This window comes from Eurosta solidaginis, chromosome 1, assembly GCF_040869045.1.
Source record: "Eurosta solidaginis isolate ZX-2024a chromosome 1, ASM4086904v1, whole genome shotgun sequence".
In the NCBI taxonomy this organism is placed as follows: Eukaryota; Metazoa; Arthropoda; class Insecta; order Diptera; family Tephritidae; genus Eurosta; species Eurosta solidaginis.
In genome coordinates this window covers 378,116,187-378,135,242 of record NC_090319.1, presented here as the reverse complement: position 1 = coordinate 378,135,242, position 19,056 = coordinate 378,116,187, and the positions used below count along the sequence as shown (strand labels likewise).

The window sequence follows — 19,056 nt, the reverse complement described above, 5'->3', positions numbered from 1 at the left end:
TTACCGCCATTGAATGTTGTTTGTTAGCAGCCACACCAGTGATCCAACAAATTCAGCAGCTGTCGGTTAAGTGAAAGGTTCCGCTAACTGCATACATACGTATGTATGTATATACAAACGAATAAGTACCTATAAAATTGTTCCATCGATATGAATTTATTGAAAAAAAAAAAAAAAAATCCCACTTAAGCACAAAATTATTTAACAAAAGAAAAATGAAATTCTCATAAGAAGTACATAAATACATATCGTTAGCTTAATGTGAAAATGTGCTAAGACACTTTTTTTTTGAAAAATTGTATTTTAATGCAGTTTTAAAACTGAATTCAAAATACACCGATCACTAAAAAAAATAATTTAATTTTTAATTTTTACATGCTGTGTGCAATGATGTGTAGATGTGCTAAGTCGTCAGCTGTTCAAAAAAATGTGCTAAGTCAACCTGTTAATAATATCAATCTGAATTACTAGCCATTTCTTTGTGCGCGCATTTTATTTACTTATTTAAATCATTCAGTCTAAAGGTACATGCTTTATTGTTGTTGTTGTATTAACGATAAAGACACTCCCCGAAGGCTTTGGACCGATATAGATCCGGTATGTTCAGGTAACAAAGCACTATTAAAGTACTAGCCCCACCATCTCGGGAACGATTTATATGACCACTTTAAACCTTCCAGGTCATCCCGCCCTCCTCACCCCCCGGCTCCATGAGGAACTTGGGATCGCCAGAGCCTCGGCTGTCAATGAAGCATGATTCGCCACGGGTAGGTGAGGTTGACAATTGGGTTGGAGAAGCTATATATTGCGCTGGCAACCCCTCGAAATTGGATTCACCCAATCCAGACATGCCTTTGGTGTATGATAAATGCTTTGCGCTGACTTTTATCTACTTCAATTTTTACATGTCGATAACTACATGCTTTCTTACAGACTAGTTAAAAATAGAAAATAATTCAAGCTTAAAATTATATAAGCTCTTATTAAAATTAATAACACTACTGAATCTATTTGCTATGTAGATGTATAGTCCTAGTTATAGGTGCATTCATAGCATAATTCGTTTTATGAGTTATTTCGATAAATAACACAGGCCGACAAAATTCAACTATTATTCAGACCCAGAAACCAGACTATATATTTCCGAAGGTTGTTGATGAGCTGAATCCAAATCTGGCCTTGCTCTATCAGCTCTGGTTTTTGAGATAAACCGTTTTAGCCCATATTTGAGGTTATGTATCCTTTCAGATGTTTTCTTTCACCAAAATTAAAGGATGGCATCTTCAAGTACAAGTCTTCTTCTTTCAAATGGCGTTGAGTTTGCTCAAATATTTTTCTTTCGCTGAGATATCGCATTTTGAAATTTTCATGCTGGTAGTGGTGGTTTCAACGTCATAGTTCCCAACCATTGCAACAAATTTTGAAACAATGATGTCAATGTGACTAGAAAAAGAGAGTTTGGAGTCAAAAATTACACCCAAGTGTTTACTCTCTTGACAACGATTAAGAGATTTAGCATTTAGTTTGTAGATAAAGTATGTGGCAGTTTTTTTTTTTTTTGAGTAAGACACAACACAGCATTTGTTTGAATTTAAAAATATATTATTTTCTGCGCACCATCCGCCAAAAGAGTCTAGATCAGGACTGTTATAAATAGTTTGACAAATAAATAATATTTTTTGTCAAATATATAGTTTTAGTGTTATATTTCAATCATTAAAGGGGAGGAGTGATGGGAAAACATATTGAGTAAAAAGTGCTAAGTCAGGAGAAAAAATTTGTTTTGAGTGCGGAAATTGTGCTAAGTCATAAAATAGCTGCTGGGTTGGCATACATGATTTTTATTTATCTTTTTCAAAGCTTCTACACTCAAAAGCATTGCAATACCCTAATTCACAGTTTTGAAAAAAGAAGGGTATTTCAAAAACTATTCAGTTTTTTTCGTCTACTGTAAAATTCGTAAAAGTTGACATTGAGCACATTTTCAAATTAAGCTAACGATATGTATGATGTAGATAATGTTTTGTGTGTTTGTTGGAAAAGCGTGCAGTACTCTAATGTGATAAATGTTGTGTGCTAACTAGTTCAAAATTGATAGCACTGGTCAACATGAAAATTGCCTTTTACTTAAGTATATTACATCTTTAGTATTGTCTAAATATAGAACTTAAAATTAACATTTAGCTTCTATTATTAATTTATGCCATATTTTTTGGTTATACCGGGTAACCTGGTAGATGTCAGTCGTATTATGAGATTTCAAATAATTTAGTGAGAGTACCCGCGTAAAAGCTACCACCCTAAAATTTTGGGGTTAAAATCTCGTTAGGACGGTCTAAAGTACCCAAATCTAAAAAGGGCCGTATCAACGCCTACTCAGGTGGGACCAATCTATCGATAGAATGAACATTACATGTTGGCAGATATCGACCAACGGTTAGAGAGATTGAAGAAATTTACTTTCAAATTGATTGCGATCGTATTTTTAGCTTTTTTTTAAAAAGCGAGAGCCCCAAGAAGTGTAAATACGAAAAAAGGAAAGCATTAATACAATCAGGCTTTTATTTTAGTCCAACGTTAGATTTTTACAATGTAGACAATATTCATTATTATATCTTTAACCATTCTCAAGACATCACTACCGAATCCCGCCAAAAATTGAATGCGTATTGAGCAGCCTTTATATATACAGCCCAAGTTCCAAATTTGATGATGATAGCTTCATTGGTTACCAAAATATCGAAGAATTTCAGTAATGGGAAATATTTAAGATAAAGCAAGTAAGGAAGGCTAAATTCGGGTGTAACTGAACATAACATACTCTGCTGAGAGCTTTGGAAACAAATGCTGGAGTAGAATGTTGACATAATTTACTTATATACTCTAAAGATATTAAATATTCTTTATTTTTTTTAAAGTGGGCATGTTCGTCATCCAACTTTGCTAATTTTTATTTAGAACACATATAGTAATAGGGGTAACGTTCCTGCAAAATTTCATCATGATTTCTTCAACGACTGTCAAATTACAGCTTGCAAAACTTTTAAATTACCTTCTTTAAAAAGTGAGCGGTGCCACACCTATTGTCCAAAATTTTACTAATTTTCTATTTTCCGTCATAAGATCAACCTACCTACCAAGTTTCATCGCTTTATCCGTCTTTGGTAATAAATTATCGCACTTTTTTGGTCTTTCGAAATTTTTTGATATCGAAAAAGTGGGCGTGCTTATAGTCCGATTTTGTTAATTTTAAGTAGCGATCTGAGATGAGTTCGCAGGAACTCACATACTAAATTTTATTAAGATACCTCAAAATTTACTCAAGTTATCGTCTTTACGGGCAGACGGACGGACGGACAAGGCTAAATGAATTTCTTTTTTCGCCCGGATCGTTTATCTTTAACGAAATTAGGTATATTAGTTTATCTGAACCAAGAATATATTGCTAAATGAATTAATATGTTACATTCTTGAAACAAAATTTTTATTCTGTGAAAGCGGATTGTTTATGTGACATTTTGGACACATATTTATGTCGAGTTAACACCTACACATATTTCAATATGTGTACCCAATACATATATAACTAAACAAACTGTACAACTGTACATAAGCACCAGGCCATTCTTTTAACATAATTATAAGTAACGTAGTGAAGATACCAAATGTTGTGCATATAATATGGGCCGATATTGTCCAAAAGAAATTTACAATTGCCACCATATTTGAGAAAAGAAAACAGGAAATAGGAAGTCGAACCCAAAGAATGAAAATAGGCAACACTCTTGGTGAGACCAAAGTCGTAAACTCTGATGTACCACAAAGATCGGTTCTTGATCCCATATTATTCCTTATCTATGTGAACTCACTATTTATTCAACATTTTAAGGGCAAAGTCGAAGCATTTGCGTATGACCTAGGAATTACATATAAATCAACGGATCCTTTAAGTTTGATTGCGGATCTTAACCGCGATATACACATACTTCGGTCATGGTTTGCGGAACATAAACTGGTTGCCAGCAATAAAACCAAATTAATGTGCTTTAGTCCAAAACATCAAGAAGCACAAGATCTTAATATAACTTTTCACAGTGCAATATGCAAACGTAATATCCTATATAGTTGTAAGTGCTCCAACCATCGTTATGAGTGTTCTTTTCATAATAACACAGCATGTGACTCTAACTGCTTTGAAATTGAAAAAATGAATAGTTTCAAATATCTAAGAGTCACAATTAACTGTAATCTAAACTGGAATGAGCAAATCGCAACTCTAAGAAAATACTTACCTTCATCCAATCGTATACTTTACCGTCTTAGAAAATACATTTCAAACCATACACTGAAAATAGTTTATTGTGGTATATTTCATTCAAAATTAGAATATGGAATAAGTTGCTGGGGTGATGCTCACTCCAATAAAATCAATCAATTAACTGTATTGCAAAAATGTGCGGTAAGAAAAATATTTAATTGTCCACGTCGGACTGACTCCTTTGAATTATTTAGAAGATCAAATATATCCCGAGTTCGGCATTTTTCTATTACAAAGTTTTAAAATTTTTTTACATGAGAGGTGGCTATTTGCACAATCCAACACGAGGTATGTACAGCCTGCGTAGTAACCATAGCACACTTGTGTCTTTGGCAGTTTTTCGAACAACATTGTTTAGAAATTCCTACACTGTCTTATCCTGCAAACTTTTTAATTCCCTTCCAGAAAACATACGAGACATTAGATCCAGATCTGTTTAAAAAAAAAAATAAAAACTTGGCTTCTTGAGTTTGATGCCAACCAGATAGAAATTTTGATGCACTACGTTGTATAATACAGCTACATATGGGTTATTCCATCCCATTTCGACCAATTTTGAACCCGACCCCTTTAGAATTGGCTGACATTTTTTCTTCTTTTTCTAGCTTACGAAAGGCGTTTTTCAGAAGTTTACCAAATTTTTTCACTAACTCAAAAAAAGTTATGAATTTAAAAAAAAAAACACCGTTTTTGTTTTCAAAATGCTATAAATTTTTCAAAAATTGACCGTTTGGGATCATTTTTTTTTTTAAATATGTTTTTAAATGTACTTTTCGAAAAAAATACAAAAAAAAAAATTTTAAAGTTTTTTATTTCAATTAAATAAAAAAAAAATTCTCGGCCCGCTCCGGGATTAGTGGGGATGATTGCAGAATTGATTGAAGTTCTTAATGAGAAAAGAAAAAAAAAGGGCGAAATTCGAAAAATCTCGAAAAACTGAAAAATTACAAAAAAAAAAACTAAACATTTTTTTGTATTTTTTCCGAAAAGTACATTTAAAAACAAATTAAAAAAAAAAATCCCAAACGGTTCAATTTTTGAAAAAGTTATAGCATTTTGAAAACAAAAACGGTGTTTTTTTTTAAATTCATAACTTTTTTTGAGTTGGATGAAAAATTTGAAAAACTTCTGAAAAACGTCTTTCGTAAGCTAGAAAAAGAAGAAAAACTTTCAGTTAATTCTAAAGGGGTTGGGTTCAAAATTGGTCGAAATGGGATGGAATACCCCATATAGTCTTTACTTTTATATAAGCATTGTATAGTTTTGAATTTTCTTTTTTCTGTTTTCGTATGAGGAATTGTGTAAACTTAGCTTTTATCTTCTTTCTTCAAATTGTTTCATGACTATATTTAGTCAATTTATTTTTGAAATATTTTATTCTCATTTTAAATAAATTTTATTATATATATCTTGTATTCTTTTTTGTTCACCCCACTACTACAATTTATATAATTGAATTTGTTAAAACATGATGTGACATACAACACTATTTTTATTATATAAAATAAAGATGTCACTAACTATTCTCTAAGTAATTGTAGACAAGTAAAATTAAGCTATCGATATATGTACATATACTTATGAGAATATAGAAATAAATAATAATAATAAATAATATTTAGTGTTGATACTAAAGATAAAAATCTGTGAAACGAAAACAAGTGAGGAGGGGAGTGAGACCTCATAACTTTTTTCAAACAACAATATATGTATGTATAGTGATATGGTAGTCCGATCCGGTCAGTTCCGACAAATAATAAATCGGACACCCAAATATACCATCTCACTAAATTTCATCAAGATATCTTAAAAATTGAGGGACACGGCTAAATCAACTCAGCTCGTCATCCTGATTATTTCAGTGTTCTTATTGGTAGGCCTATCTCTTCTCCTTAAGGACTTAAAATTTTGAGATTCGTGACAATCTTAATATACCATTTCATCTTCATAAAAAGTATAAAAAAAGCTCACTGCAAATAATATTGATGTTTTTCCGAAACGTCACAAACCTTAACAAACTACAGCAATTGCAAATTAAATCTTTTTCATATCTTATTCCATTTCCATAAATGGTCTTCGCATTACTTGCCCCTCACTTGATATTTCTTTTAGATTTCACCTATATCCACAGCTAGTTTTCTATATTTTTGGATAGAGTAGCAATGATAAAAATTTAATCAATCATTGTGTATTACAGGTGAGAGTGTATCCATTAGCACAGTCCAATCATCTGATACATATTTTTAAATCCTGATCACAGAACAAAGGTAATAAATCATCATTTCTGATCAAACAAATATAGTGTTTTTATCGATCTTAAAATTTGGGTATTTGGGAATTTTATTTTTCAAAATTTTGCGCAAGTCCATGTGTTAACCAGTAGCTTTTAGTTAGTGTACAAAAATTGGAAATATTAACTAAAATGAAGATATTTATTTCAAACATTTGTTCACTATCCCACACTTGTCTGAAGCACAAAGTTTTGACGTGCTAATAGAGCAATTAACACTTACTAAGGCAATGACTTCATTAATTATATATTTATCGGGTAAGTTTAACGTCGAGGGTAGAACCGAATTAAGAGCACAATTAAAAAAAAGTAACATCGACTAAGCCCAGAAAGAACTGAACTGAATTGTTAAGTTTTAGCAGCAGAGCCTAATATCGTTCTGGCTCACAGTGTGAAAAAAATTAAAATACTACATTCTGTAATGACTAACCGAGTTTGGAAGGATTTCAGATGCGTTTTTCATAAAAAATAGTTGACCTATTACCTCGGAAATTAATGCATTTTTTTACGTTTAAATTTCTATTCAGTGGTTTTTCTGGTGACATGCAATTATATCAATGGAATTCACGTCAATTGACATTGTTATTTCTATATTAAATGCGAAAAATGTCAGTGACACAACTTCGTAACCCGAAAGAGAATTAATGTCAGAATCATGTGGGAATAAATGTCATTAACATTAATTCTCTTTATAATAGCGAAGTAATGCCAGAAATACCACTGTGCATGAAAAATTTTGGAAAACAAATTCGCGGGAAATTTAATCGCAAATATTCTTAGCAAACTATCGACAGTCTGATACTATCGTTGCCATCGATATTTTTGTGCGCTTGTCAAAAGTTTTTTATTTTTAATCCATAAAGATTTATATTCGTAAAGGTAGATTAACATAAACGCTTCGGTTACTTTAAAGGAAAGAAAACGGCAAGTTGTTTCCTTGTTATGTTATGGGGCTGTCGAAACGGATCAACGCAACCAAAGTGTTTATGTAAATGTGTCTTTCGATTTTATTTTGTTGATGAATTTTGTTTAATTTTTTTCTGGTATTGTTCCCAGTTGCTTTACTTTATTTTGTGGATTTATTCTATTTAGCATCAAAATTTCAGATTAATGTGCTAATTCATTTAAAGCGAGGCATGATTCGTCGAATTGGCATGATAATTCAGATTGCCTGGCAGCTGTATTGGTTTGTGTTTGAGCATGGTAACCAAGCCACAGTATACAAATCAGCTAAGATTGTACCAGGATCTCCAGCGACAGACCGTGTTATCTGCGATAGGAGATGAACACATTAATTATACACCGGGTCTGTCTATAAACCGACGAATAAAACTTCTGCTTTATATATTGTACGATCTCGTCGTTCTGGAAATGTTTTCTTATATTTGCGACAACTGTTGTATCTCAAGAAAGCGGTATTTCAATCTGGGCCTCTAGCGTTGCTAGAGCGCTGAACTATTAATGGCGTTTTGGTTTTCAACTTTATTCCATCGGTTTTATCAGTCACCTACAACCATAAATGTAACGTGTAGTTCAAACTCGACCTTCTGAATGTGTTTTTCGTTCTTGGTACATTATTTTGCTTTTCCTGAAGTGCTCACACTATCGATAGTCAACTACAAAGTATCGCAAACTATCTATGACATTCATAGTTTGCCAATACTGTGGCAAATATCAGTGCGGGTTGGAGGAGGAAATGATCGAGCACGTTACGTACTTGTGCTTTGCGCTTGCCAGGCTAAGACTATAGCTATTAGGAGTGATACACCTGTCAGATCTAGAAGCACCAAGTGAAATAGTTCCTAGGAAGCTTCTAGTATTTGTCCAAAGAACAGAGTTATTTAATAATTTAGGTCCTGGTTTTTGATAGGGGTTTTCAATTTGGTCGTTCAACGAATTTCTGGTACCACTACGGACTCATTCCTTCTATGTGAGGTCCTCACGGAGAAGCCACTTCAACCTAACCTAAAAGTAGTTGGTTTATGTTCAGATATTTTACAGTGGAAACAATTTACTTTTTATAAAAAAATGTTACTTTAGACCAAACAATCAACAAAACAATTTTTACCTACAGAATTCCTTGAGCCTTGCTTAGTTCTCCAGAAATATCAAACGATATGTTTAACAATATATGGGACAATATTTAATTAAAGTGTACTACAAACACCTCATGGGAATTATAAAAAGTTGGAATTATATAAAAGCTCACTTATTGCTTTAGAGAGTGTCGAAGTGTCATCAACTATGAATTTCACCATTATGGTGCTTAACTGATCGAACTTCAGAAATACTTATAGGGCATCTCAACAATTATTAGAACTGACCTTTGCCTCTTCTAATATATTCAAAAGAAGGTGTACTAATTTCACAATCATACATAGAAACGTTTGTGTGATACTTCAGTATATATGAAATATGCTGTAATTAGCTTTGGCACTTCTTGTTAATTGGTTATTTCTAGCCAACCCATATCCGGTTGCTGTAATAAATATTAGTTTGGTGTGCTCTTATTTATTAAGCACAAAATAATGTTAAAGGGATTTCACGCAAAAAGGCCTTCAAGTGGCTAAGTAAAATTGACTTATGAATTGTTTTGGAAATACAATACTATCTACATTAGGGTGCACCAAAAAAAATTACGACACATATTTTTCTGGTATGGGCCAAAAAAAAAACTTGGTACCTCTAGAATATAATTTCGTAAGTATGGCTATTAATATTAATGGGAAAACATTCCAATCGTATATCTTGCTTATTTTCAATAATCGATACAATGAATAAACGAGATGTGTTTTAAATGGAAATAAAATAATAAAAAAATTTTTAAGTTAAACGGTTTTATTGAAAACAATACTTACATGAAGTAATAATAATACAAAAAGCTAGAGAATAATTAGGTAGGTCCTAGGTACTAGTCATCACACTCCTCATCAATCTAAGGCGTTGATCAGACAATTAAATAAAAGCGTTGGAAGCGTGAAATTTCTAAAAATGTGAGGCGTAGCATAACCTGATTAAGGTTCAGATGGTCTTATATATGACTATCAATATAAATTTGACGCGTCCAACGCTTTTATTTAATTTTCTGATCAACGCCCAATATTGATGAGGAGTGTGATAACTAGTACCTAGGACCTACCTAATAATTTTATAGCTTTTAGGATTATTATTGCTTCATATAAGTATTGTTTTCAATAAAACCGTTTAACTTAAACATTTTTTTAATTGTTTTATTTCCAAGTTTTTAGTCTTTATTTAATTGCTTATTATCTCTCATTCTATTTAGTTCATTTAGCGAATCATTATTACAAATATTCTTTCCTAACAATTTGTTACAATCTAAGTCCCCAATACATAATCATTCCAAAGACTTTACTCGACTCTGCGCCACGTATGCGTGTCCCTCCTCCAACTCCAAAATATTTTGATGTCACTTCTACCGGACTGTATGTAATATTTGTTCCAAATATGAACAAATCGGACATCATAGGTCGCTTTCTATTCATGTATGTATTATTTGTTCCAAATATGGACCAAATCGGACCCCAAATGTGATTTTTTTGAATATCTCGATCTTTGCGCCACCTAGCGGCGATTTTTTTCATAGGTCGCTTTCTATTATTGTATGTATTATATGTTCCAAATATGAGCCAAATCGGACCACAAATACGATTTTTGTTAATATCTTGATCCTTGCGCCACGTAGTGGCGATTTTTTTCATAGGCCGCTTTCTATTCTTGCATGTATTATGTGTTCCAAATATGAGCCAAATCGGACCACAAATACGATTTTTGTGAATATCTCGATCCTTGCGCCACCTAGCGGCGTTTTTTCATTGGTCGCTTTATATTCTTGTATGTATTATGTGTTCCAAATATGCGCCAAATCGGACTACAAATACGATTTTTATGAATACCACTATCCTTGCGCCACCTAGCGGCGTTTTTTTCATTGGTCGCTTTATATTCTTGTATGTATTATGTGTTCCAAATATGAGCCAAATCGGACCACAAATACGATTTTTGTGAATATCTCTATCCTTGCGCCACCTAGCGTCAACTTTTTTTCTTATTATTGCATTATCACTGGCTTCTGAACTATATTCCAAGTTTCAAGCTTGTAGCTTATCGGGAAGTTACTTAAATTTCAATTATAAAATTCGTTCACAACGGCCGTGCATGCGGCCGTGCGGCTTGCCTGTCAAGTCAAGCTAAATAAAATCGTTTAAATATAGCCACTTCGCCCCACAAAAAAAAAAAAAAAGCACCAAATTTAACGATATCCCTTAACACCTTCAAGCTTGTGCATCGAAAAATCAATCTTAATGGGCTTCAAAACAGGGTATTCAAAAATTTTTAAAAATTAAAAAAAAATTGCATATAAAATTTTTTAACTTTCATAAATTAAAACAAGTAAGGACGGGACTCTCTTCGACTCTGCCGAAGACTTCATACCTTTCATGAATGGGGCTGAACAATAAATAATCGGATGTATAAGATAAGAAATATTAGTGAGCAGATGTACATACCTAAACGATTTTTAAGATAAATATAAAATAAAAAATGGCAAAACACCAATGATCGGTTGTATGGGATATATATTATATATAGCTCCGATCGAAATGATTTTTACAGGAAATCTTCTATGATATATTAGAATATCTATCACCAATTTTCACGTTTTTATATTGAAAATTAAGGGAGAAATGGCAAAAATCTTTCTATCTGAATGATCGGTTGTATGGGATATATATTATATATAGCTCCGGTAAAAGCAATTTTTTCAGGAAATCTTCTATGATATATTAGAATAAACATAACCAACTTTAACGTTTTTAAATTGGAAATTAAGGGAGCAATTGCCAAAAATCTTTCTATTTGAACGACCGGTTGAATGGGATATATACTATATATAGCTCCGATCAAAGTGATTTTTTCAGAATATCTTCTATGATATATTAGAATATATATAACCAAGTTTCACGTTTATACTTTCTTATATGTTATAGTGGTCCGATCCTGCCGGATCCGACAAATGTCTAATATAATTAAAAAATACATCCTTGTGCCAAATTTCATTGAGATATCTCAAAATTTGAGGGACTAGTTTGCGTTCAAACAGACAGACGGTCTCAATGATTTTTTCAGACATCAATATATGCTATACACGTAAGCATTTGGTGAAATTTGAAGCTTATAGCTGTTAAAATGGGGTAGAAATTGCGAAAAGTTTCTTATCTGAAAAATCGGTTGTATGAGATATATACTATATATACAACCGATCTCTATGATTTTTTCAGACAATAATATATGCTATATACGTAAGCAATCGGTGAAATTTGAAGCTTATAGCTGTTAAAATGGGGTAGAAATTGCGAAAAGTTTCTTATCTGAACAATCGGTTGTATGAGATATATACTATATATACAACCGATCTCTATGATTTTTTCAGACAACAATGTATGCTATATACGTAAGCAATAGGTGAAATTTGAAGCGTATAGCTGTTAAAATGGGGTAGAAATAGCGAAAAGTTTCTTATCTGAACAATCGGTTGTATGAGATATATACTATATATACAACCGATCTCTATGATTTTTCCAGGCAACAGTAATTTGCTATATACGTAAGCAATCGGTGAAATTTGAAGCTTCTAGCTGTTAAAATGGGGCTAAAATTTGCGAAAATATATATATATATATACTATATATACCACCATATATATACTATATATACCACCGATATTTATGATTTTTTCAGACAACAATATATGCTATATACGTAAGCATTCGTTGAAATTTGAAGCCTCTAGCTCTTAAAATAGGGCAGTAATTACGAAAAGTTCCTTATCTGAACAATCGGTTGTGGGGGATATATACTATATATGCGACCGATCTCATCAATTTTTTCAGGCAACAATATGTGCAATATAATAAAGTATACGGTGAAGTTTGAAGCTTCAATCTGTTAAATTGGGTAAGATATTACAAAAACCCTCTTTTTCTGAAAAATCGGTTGTATGGAGGATATATGCTATAGTGGTCCGATCCGGTCGGTTCCGACAAATGTCTAATCGGACACACAAATACACCCGCTCACCAAATTTTATCAAGATATCTCAAAAATTGAGGGACTAGTTTGCATACAAACAGACAGACGGACAGACGGACATGGCTAAATCAACTCAGCTCTTCAACCTGATTATTTCGGTATACTTAATGGTGGGTCTATCTATTCTCCTTTAAGGACTTACAATTTTCGGTTTCGTGACGAAATTAATATACCATTTCATTTTCATGAAAGGTATAAAAATCTAAAGAGTTTTCTTTTCCTAATATGACCAAACACTGATGAGCATACTCTTCCCGTTAATTATAGAAAAACATATATGCCCGGTCAAAAATTTTAGTTTATTTTTTTAGACCTATGAAAGTTTGTTGCTAATTTTAAGCTTTTTTAAACTACTACTTTAAAAACCTCTAAGTCGTTTTAGACAATTTATAAAATATCTTGATCTTTATTTTAGACCAGATACCGCAAAAATATAATTTTCGATGAAAAATGTTAAACTAAAACCAAAAAGTCTTACCCGCTCCGCTTTTTTAAACTTGTTCGGTCTACATCATAATCTGTGAGAGAATCAATCTTATTTTTAATATATTTGGGTTTAAATTTTAGTCCAGAAATTTGAAAGTGGAAGTTTTCTGGGCTTAATTTTAAACAAAAATTTTTCAATTCAAAACACGTCGTATGAGCTCATTTCTTTTTAGAGTTTGCAAGGTCTGCATTAAAAACCAATAAAGGTTGCTCATGTATGTAGACTTAAAAGTTTAAGGTTTAAACTAAAACTTTCAACTTTGTGGTGAGTACATTTTAGCAATAATGCTTAATTTTTTTTGGCCCACCCTAATGTATATGCCTAAAAATATTGAGTATTGAGTAGTCTTGGTTCAATGAAACTCTATTGTATGACCTGATATTTGCTATTACTATAATGATGGCGCTGGGTATTAATGATTATATCATTTCTTAAAAAAAGTTAAGGCCAATATTTCAATGAAAACACCAGAGTTTGTTGGATATTCATATTTCAATGGTCATGGTGTGGTTAGGTAAATCTGTACTTTTTAGGCTTGCGAGGTTTATTATGGTTGACTGCAGGCTGTTATATCATTTTTGCACAAAGAGAGGCGGGATATATAAAAAAAAAAAAAACAGAGGGGTGACATGAGGTCAACGGCCTTAACGTCAATTGACTTTAGACTAACTCGAATGGCCACAAAAGTCCACAAACCTTGGTGAAGTTTCCTTTTCGCTACAAGCAGAATAAAAAGGTAAAAAGAAGAAATTGTGATGATAACCTTGAAGTTTTTATTGCAAATGATCTTGTAGGTTTCTTCTCATTACATTTTTATTTATGACAGACGAAAAGATGCCCAACATATCAAACCGGGTTATGTTTATCGAAGCTTTTTAAAATCTTAAAAAAAAAATTATGTCATAATCACATTTGATAACTATTTTATCTCTGATGCCGGGTCAGTCCGGATTTTAATTTGCTTTTTCTAATTATTTACTCATATAATCTTTTTATTCTCTTACTTGCAGTTGGTATATTTATTACTTTTCACATTGCTATATGGCCTTGCTAGAGCACAGGACTATCAGGACTACCAAGAGAATACCCCGCGTCCTGCACCACTAAGATTACGCCCCAGCTCTGGTTTGGCGGCGGATTCACCGCGGCCTACACCAGTACCAATTCTAAAGCAAATTAATAAGTAATACTCATCAAAGAAGCCGATATAATTTAATTATAATTTTTACTAATAAAATATTTATTTTCCAGACACAATGAAGATGGTTCCTATACTTATGGGTATGAGGGTGCAGATGGTTCATTTAAAATCGAAACAAAACTAGCAACCGGTGAGGTAAAAGGCAAATATGGCTACGTTGATGAGACGGGTAAAGTGCGCGTGGTGGAATATGGCGCCAACAAATTTGGTTTCCAGCCATCTGGTGAAGGCATCACGGTTGCACCACCAACACTGGTTGATGAATCAATAAAAGAAGAACCAGATTATGAAGACGAGCCTGTGCGTCCACAAAAAGCTTATGTAAGTGCATTTCTCGCAAACTTTTTCTACCTACATACTCAATTTAAAATCAACTTCTTATACCTATTTAGCGTCCCCAACGCCCACAACAATTATCTCGCCCACAACCAGCGCCGGCGCCACGTCCACAACCGCAGCCACAACCACAACCACAATATTTCCAATATGAACAAGAGCCTGAACCAGAGCCACCACGACGTATACAATATGCACCACCACCACAAGCTTCAGCTGCACCAGCGCCACCACGATTACAAATACCAGGAGCACAACGCACCACTGATGTTTTATATTCACCACAACAACGTCCCGCGCGCCCCGAACCAGATTACTCGCAGTCACAGGTAGGCGTGTCGATAATATTTTTTAGCGCTCCTCTTTTATTATTAATTTTTTTTTTTAAATTGGTTATCTCACATTCAGAACTTTGGTGAAGGTCCTTCAAATGTGCGGGTCTCTCGTCCCATCTATGCTCCGCCACCATCTCAACCTGCACCATCCAGCGCAAGGGCAAATAACTTTCTGGGTCCACCAGCTGGTAATCGTCCTCTACTTGAACCCATACAATTTGGACCACCACCACAAACAAGGCCCGTACAACAGGCTGCACCAGAGCCTCTACCACGCTATCAGCCACAAATAAGTCATCAACCCCAGCTGCAGGGACGTTCCGGTGGTGGCAGCAGTTTATTGGATCAATTAGCGCGAGATTATGCTCTGCCACAGAGTAATTCTCAACCCCTACATGACATTTCATTTGGTTACTATTAAGCGCGCAGTCAACGTGGCTGTGGCGAAGTTGCGTAAAAATTGTAGAACTTTTGTAGAGTTGCCAATTTTTTTGGCGTAAAATGATAATTTATAATTTACTTAAGTTTATTTTCGGCGAAATGTAAACAGAAAAGATCAAAAAATAAATTCAAGATAATATGTAAATAAAATTAGTAGGAAAGGTTTTTAAAAAATGTTTGTTTCAAATCAAAGATAAAGACGATGTATAATTGCATGGTACGGGGAAGAGTGCGCATTAAATTTTAGTGGAGCATAAAGAGTATGGGGTGTACCTAGAGTTGTGCTCCCAAGCTCTATACTAACTCTGGCGTACTCGTTCGATGTGTTTGTGTAATGTGATAAATTCATAAGCGAGACACACCCCGTCTGTCGCAAAGAGCTGTTGTTGAAGGATATGTAGTTTCAGTGAGAGATCTCTGCAATACTCGCTTTATAAGCAGTGCAATGGTTAAAGTACATGAGGGAAGCATGCGCTTATCTTAGACCGGCTCATTTTATTAATGTTAAAAACTCTTGTCACACATTCCTCAGTGCCGTCTGTGCTCTAGGTTTGAGACGTAGATCGTATATACATTGTAGCGCAGTGACCCGTAATTGCACACGTAAGTACTATTGGTGCTAATTTGTTAGGTTTGAAAAGGAAGCTCGTTCCTTTGCTATCCAAATAATTACATTAGAACTTTGAAACCAGACAATCATCCCGGTTGGTCCACTCCAAGCTCGTTCTCTTTTGGTATATAGCAATTATTTTTCTGAAAATAAACCCAATAATGGTCGCACGGCCTTCAGCAATGACATCTAATATTGTAGATCATATCAACTGAATTCCATATGGAGTTTAATTTGGTGTCGAGTATTATTGCCTTTAGATGAAAGATTTAATATGACCACATTGAACCTTCTATGCAAAGTTTGGCCACATTATATTCGGCCTCAACGCCTGCATTCTGGAAGCAATATTTGAACTAACTATGTAACCTTATAGCGGGTGCATACTAAAGTTTTACGCCGATCACTTTATCGGCGGCGGCGTTGGCGGCGCTACGGCGTACGCCGGTGTTCTTACTTTAAAAAGCCTGATTTTTCTATTAAAGAATAAATTTTAGGAAAGTTTTTGTTTGTATGTTATTAAGGAAATGAACGTTTTGCTTCAAAATCTCGCAGATCGTTAAAACATTTTCACGATTAGCTCTTTGCGGAGGTACTGCCCCTCGTTCACATACACCAGAGAGGCTTCGAACCTTACCCCGGTCTTTGGAATTGGTAATGCTTAATCTGCTGAAAAGGAATAAATATACATAAAATGGTCACACATGGTTCAATTTCTTTAAATCATTTGTGGCTCCTTGGCGGTCACGCACAAAGGCGACTTGGTCCATTAGTACTCATGACTATCATGGCACAGGGTGCATTCAGTTCCTTCGAGCTATAATTCCCGATTATTAAGAGCTACAATTCTCGATGTGCGAACCGTAGCAATCCTTACCACCAGTCGCTACCTCATATGCACCTTCGTCGACGTCACTTTCCTAGAAGCTCTAGGTGTAGCTCCGAAGACTTTCTAACGGATGCTTTTGTCGCGCAATGCTGCCGAGCTATACCAGAGAAACACCTTGAAGCGTTAGGGAGTGACTATTCGGCCAAGGATGCCGCCCTCGAAATCATAAGCAGTCTAAGTTTATGTCATTGCGTAAGTCATGGGTGAAAATCGTATAATCCTCAGCGCATCTACATAATTAAAATTTTACAAGGACCCTGGATAAAATTTTTAAAATATAGACCAAAGTTTGCAGACGTTTGTGTTCACAACATTGATTTCAATAGTCTTCGTTAAAACAAATAGATATTTTACAATCAAAGTCGACCGATTTTAAGTTGAAAGATGTTAACTGCTGTTGTTTTTATTTTTATTTTCGGCCTTTCAGAAGTTATATTAAGAAGAATTTCCGAGCGCTAGTCAACACATATATATGAGTAATAAAAATGCAATGAAATCGCAAGACCACGGGACACTCCCGGCCTTAGAGAATGTTACCGGACTGTCCGTTAACACGATAATTTGAGTAAATTTTGAGGTATCTTGATGAAATTCGGTACGTAGGTTCCTAGGCACTCATGTTGTTGTTGTTGTTGTAGCGATAAGGTTGCTCCCCGAAGGCTTTGGGGAGTGTTATCGATGTGATGGTCCTTTGCCGGATACAAATCCGGTACGCTCCGGTACCATAGCACCATTAAGGTGCTAGCCCGACCATCTCGGGAACGATTTATGTGGCCACGTTAAACCTTCAGGTCATTCCCTCCCTCCCTACCCCCAAGTTCCATGAAGAGCTTGAGGTCGCCAGAGCCTCGTCAGAGCCTCGTTAGTGAAACAGGATTCGCCGCAGATAGGTGAGGTCGACAATTGGGTTTGGAGAAGCTATATATTGCGCTGGCAACCTGAAAGGTTGTGCTACACAGCCCCTTGAATCTGATATTTTAGTCGCCTCTTACCTACCGCGGGTATATTCTGATCCCCTAACATGCTGGTGTCCTAGGCACTCATGTCAGATCGCTATTTAAAATGAACGATATCGGACTATAACCACGCCTACTTTTTCGGTATCGAAAATTTCGAAAAACCGAAAAAATGCGATAATTCATTACCAAAGACGGCTAAAGAGATGAAACTTGGTAGGTGGGTTGACCTTATGACGCAGAATAGAAAATTAGTAAAATCTTGGTAAACGGGCATGGCACCGCCTACTTTTAAAAGAGGGTAATTTAAATGTTTTGCAAACTGTAATTTGGAAGTCGTTGAAGATGAAATTTGGCAGGAACGTTACAACTATTACTATATATGTGCTAAATAAAAATTAGTAAAATCAAGAACACGCCCACTTAAAAAAAAATTTTTTTTTAAAAGTCAAATTTTAACAAAAAATTTAATATCTTTCCAGTATATAAGTAAAACATTCAACTCCAGTAACGATATGGTGCAACAAAATACAAAAATTAAAGAAAATTTCAAAATGGGTGTGGCTCCGCCCTTTTTCATTTAATTTGTCTAAGATGCTTTTAATGCCATAAGTCGAACAAAAATTTACCAATCCTTGTGAAATTTGGTAGGGGAAGAGACGCTATGACTGTTTTCTGTGAAAATGGGCGAAATCGGTTGAAGCCATGCCCAGTTTTTATACACAGTCGACGGTCTGTCCTTCCGCTGGCCGTTAACACGATAACTTGAGCAAAAATCGATATATCTTTACTAAACTTAGTTCACGTACTTATATGAACTCAGTTTATCTTGGTATAAAAAATGGCCGAAATCCGACTATGACCACGCCCACTTTTTCGATATCGAAAATTACGAAAAATGAAAAAAATTCCATAATTCTCTACCGAATACGAAAAATGAGATGAAACATGGTAATTGGATTGGTTTTTTGACGCAAAATATAACTTTAGAAAAAACTTTGTAAAATAGATATCCCGCTACCTTCTAAAATACTCATTAACACCTTTCATTTGATACCCATTTCGTACAAGCAAATTCTAGA

The 19,056-nt window shown here is 34.4% G+C and overlaps 1 protein-coding gene across 1 annotated transcript in view; it reads left to right on the top strand.

The window, feature by feature from the left end:
- The window catches only part of Cpr97Ea (cuticular protein 97Ea), a 30,345-nt gene extending 14,652 nt beyond the window's left edge, over window positions 1-15,693 (top strand). The window contains exons 2-5 of the mRNA XM_067763196.1: window positions 14,217-14,389; window positions 14,458-14,728; window positions 14,800-15,072; window positions 15,152-15,693. Of these exons, the coding sequence (XP_067619297.1) occupies window positions 14,217-14,389; window positions 14,458-14,728; window positions 14,800-15,072; window positions 15,152-15,499 (1,065 nt within the window). The 3' untranslated portion in view covers window positions 15,500-15,693. The remainder of the gene's footprint in view (window positions 1-14,216; window positions 14,390-14,457; window positions 14,729-14,799; window positions 15,073-15,151) is intronic.
- Window positions 15,694-19,056: the final 3,363 nt, after the last annotated feature.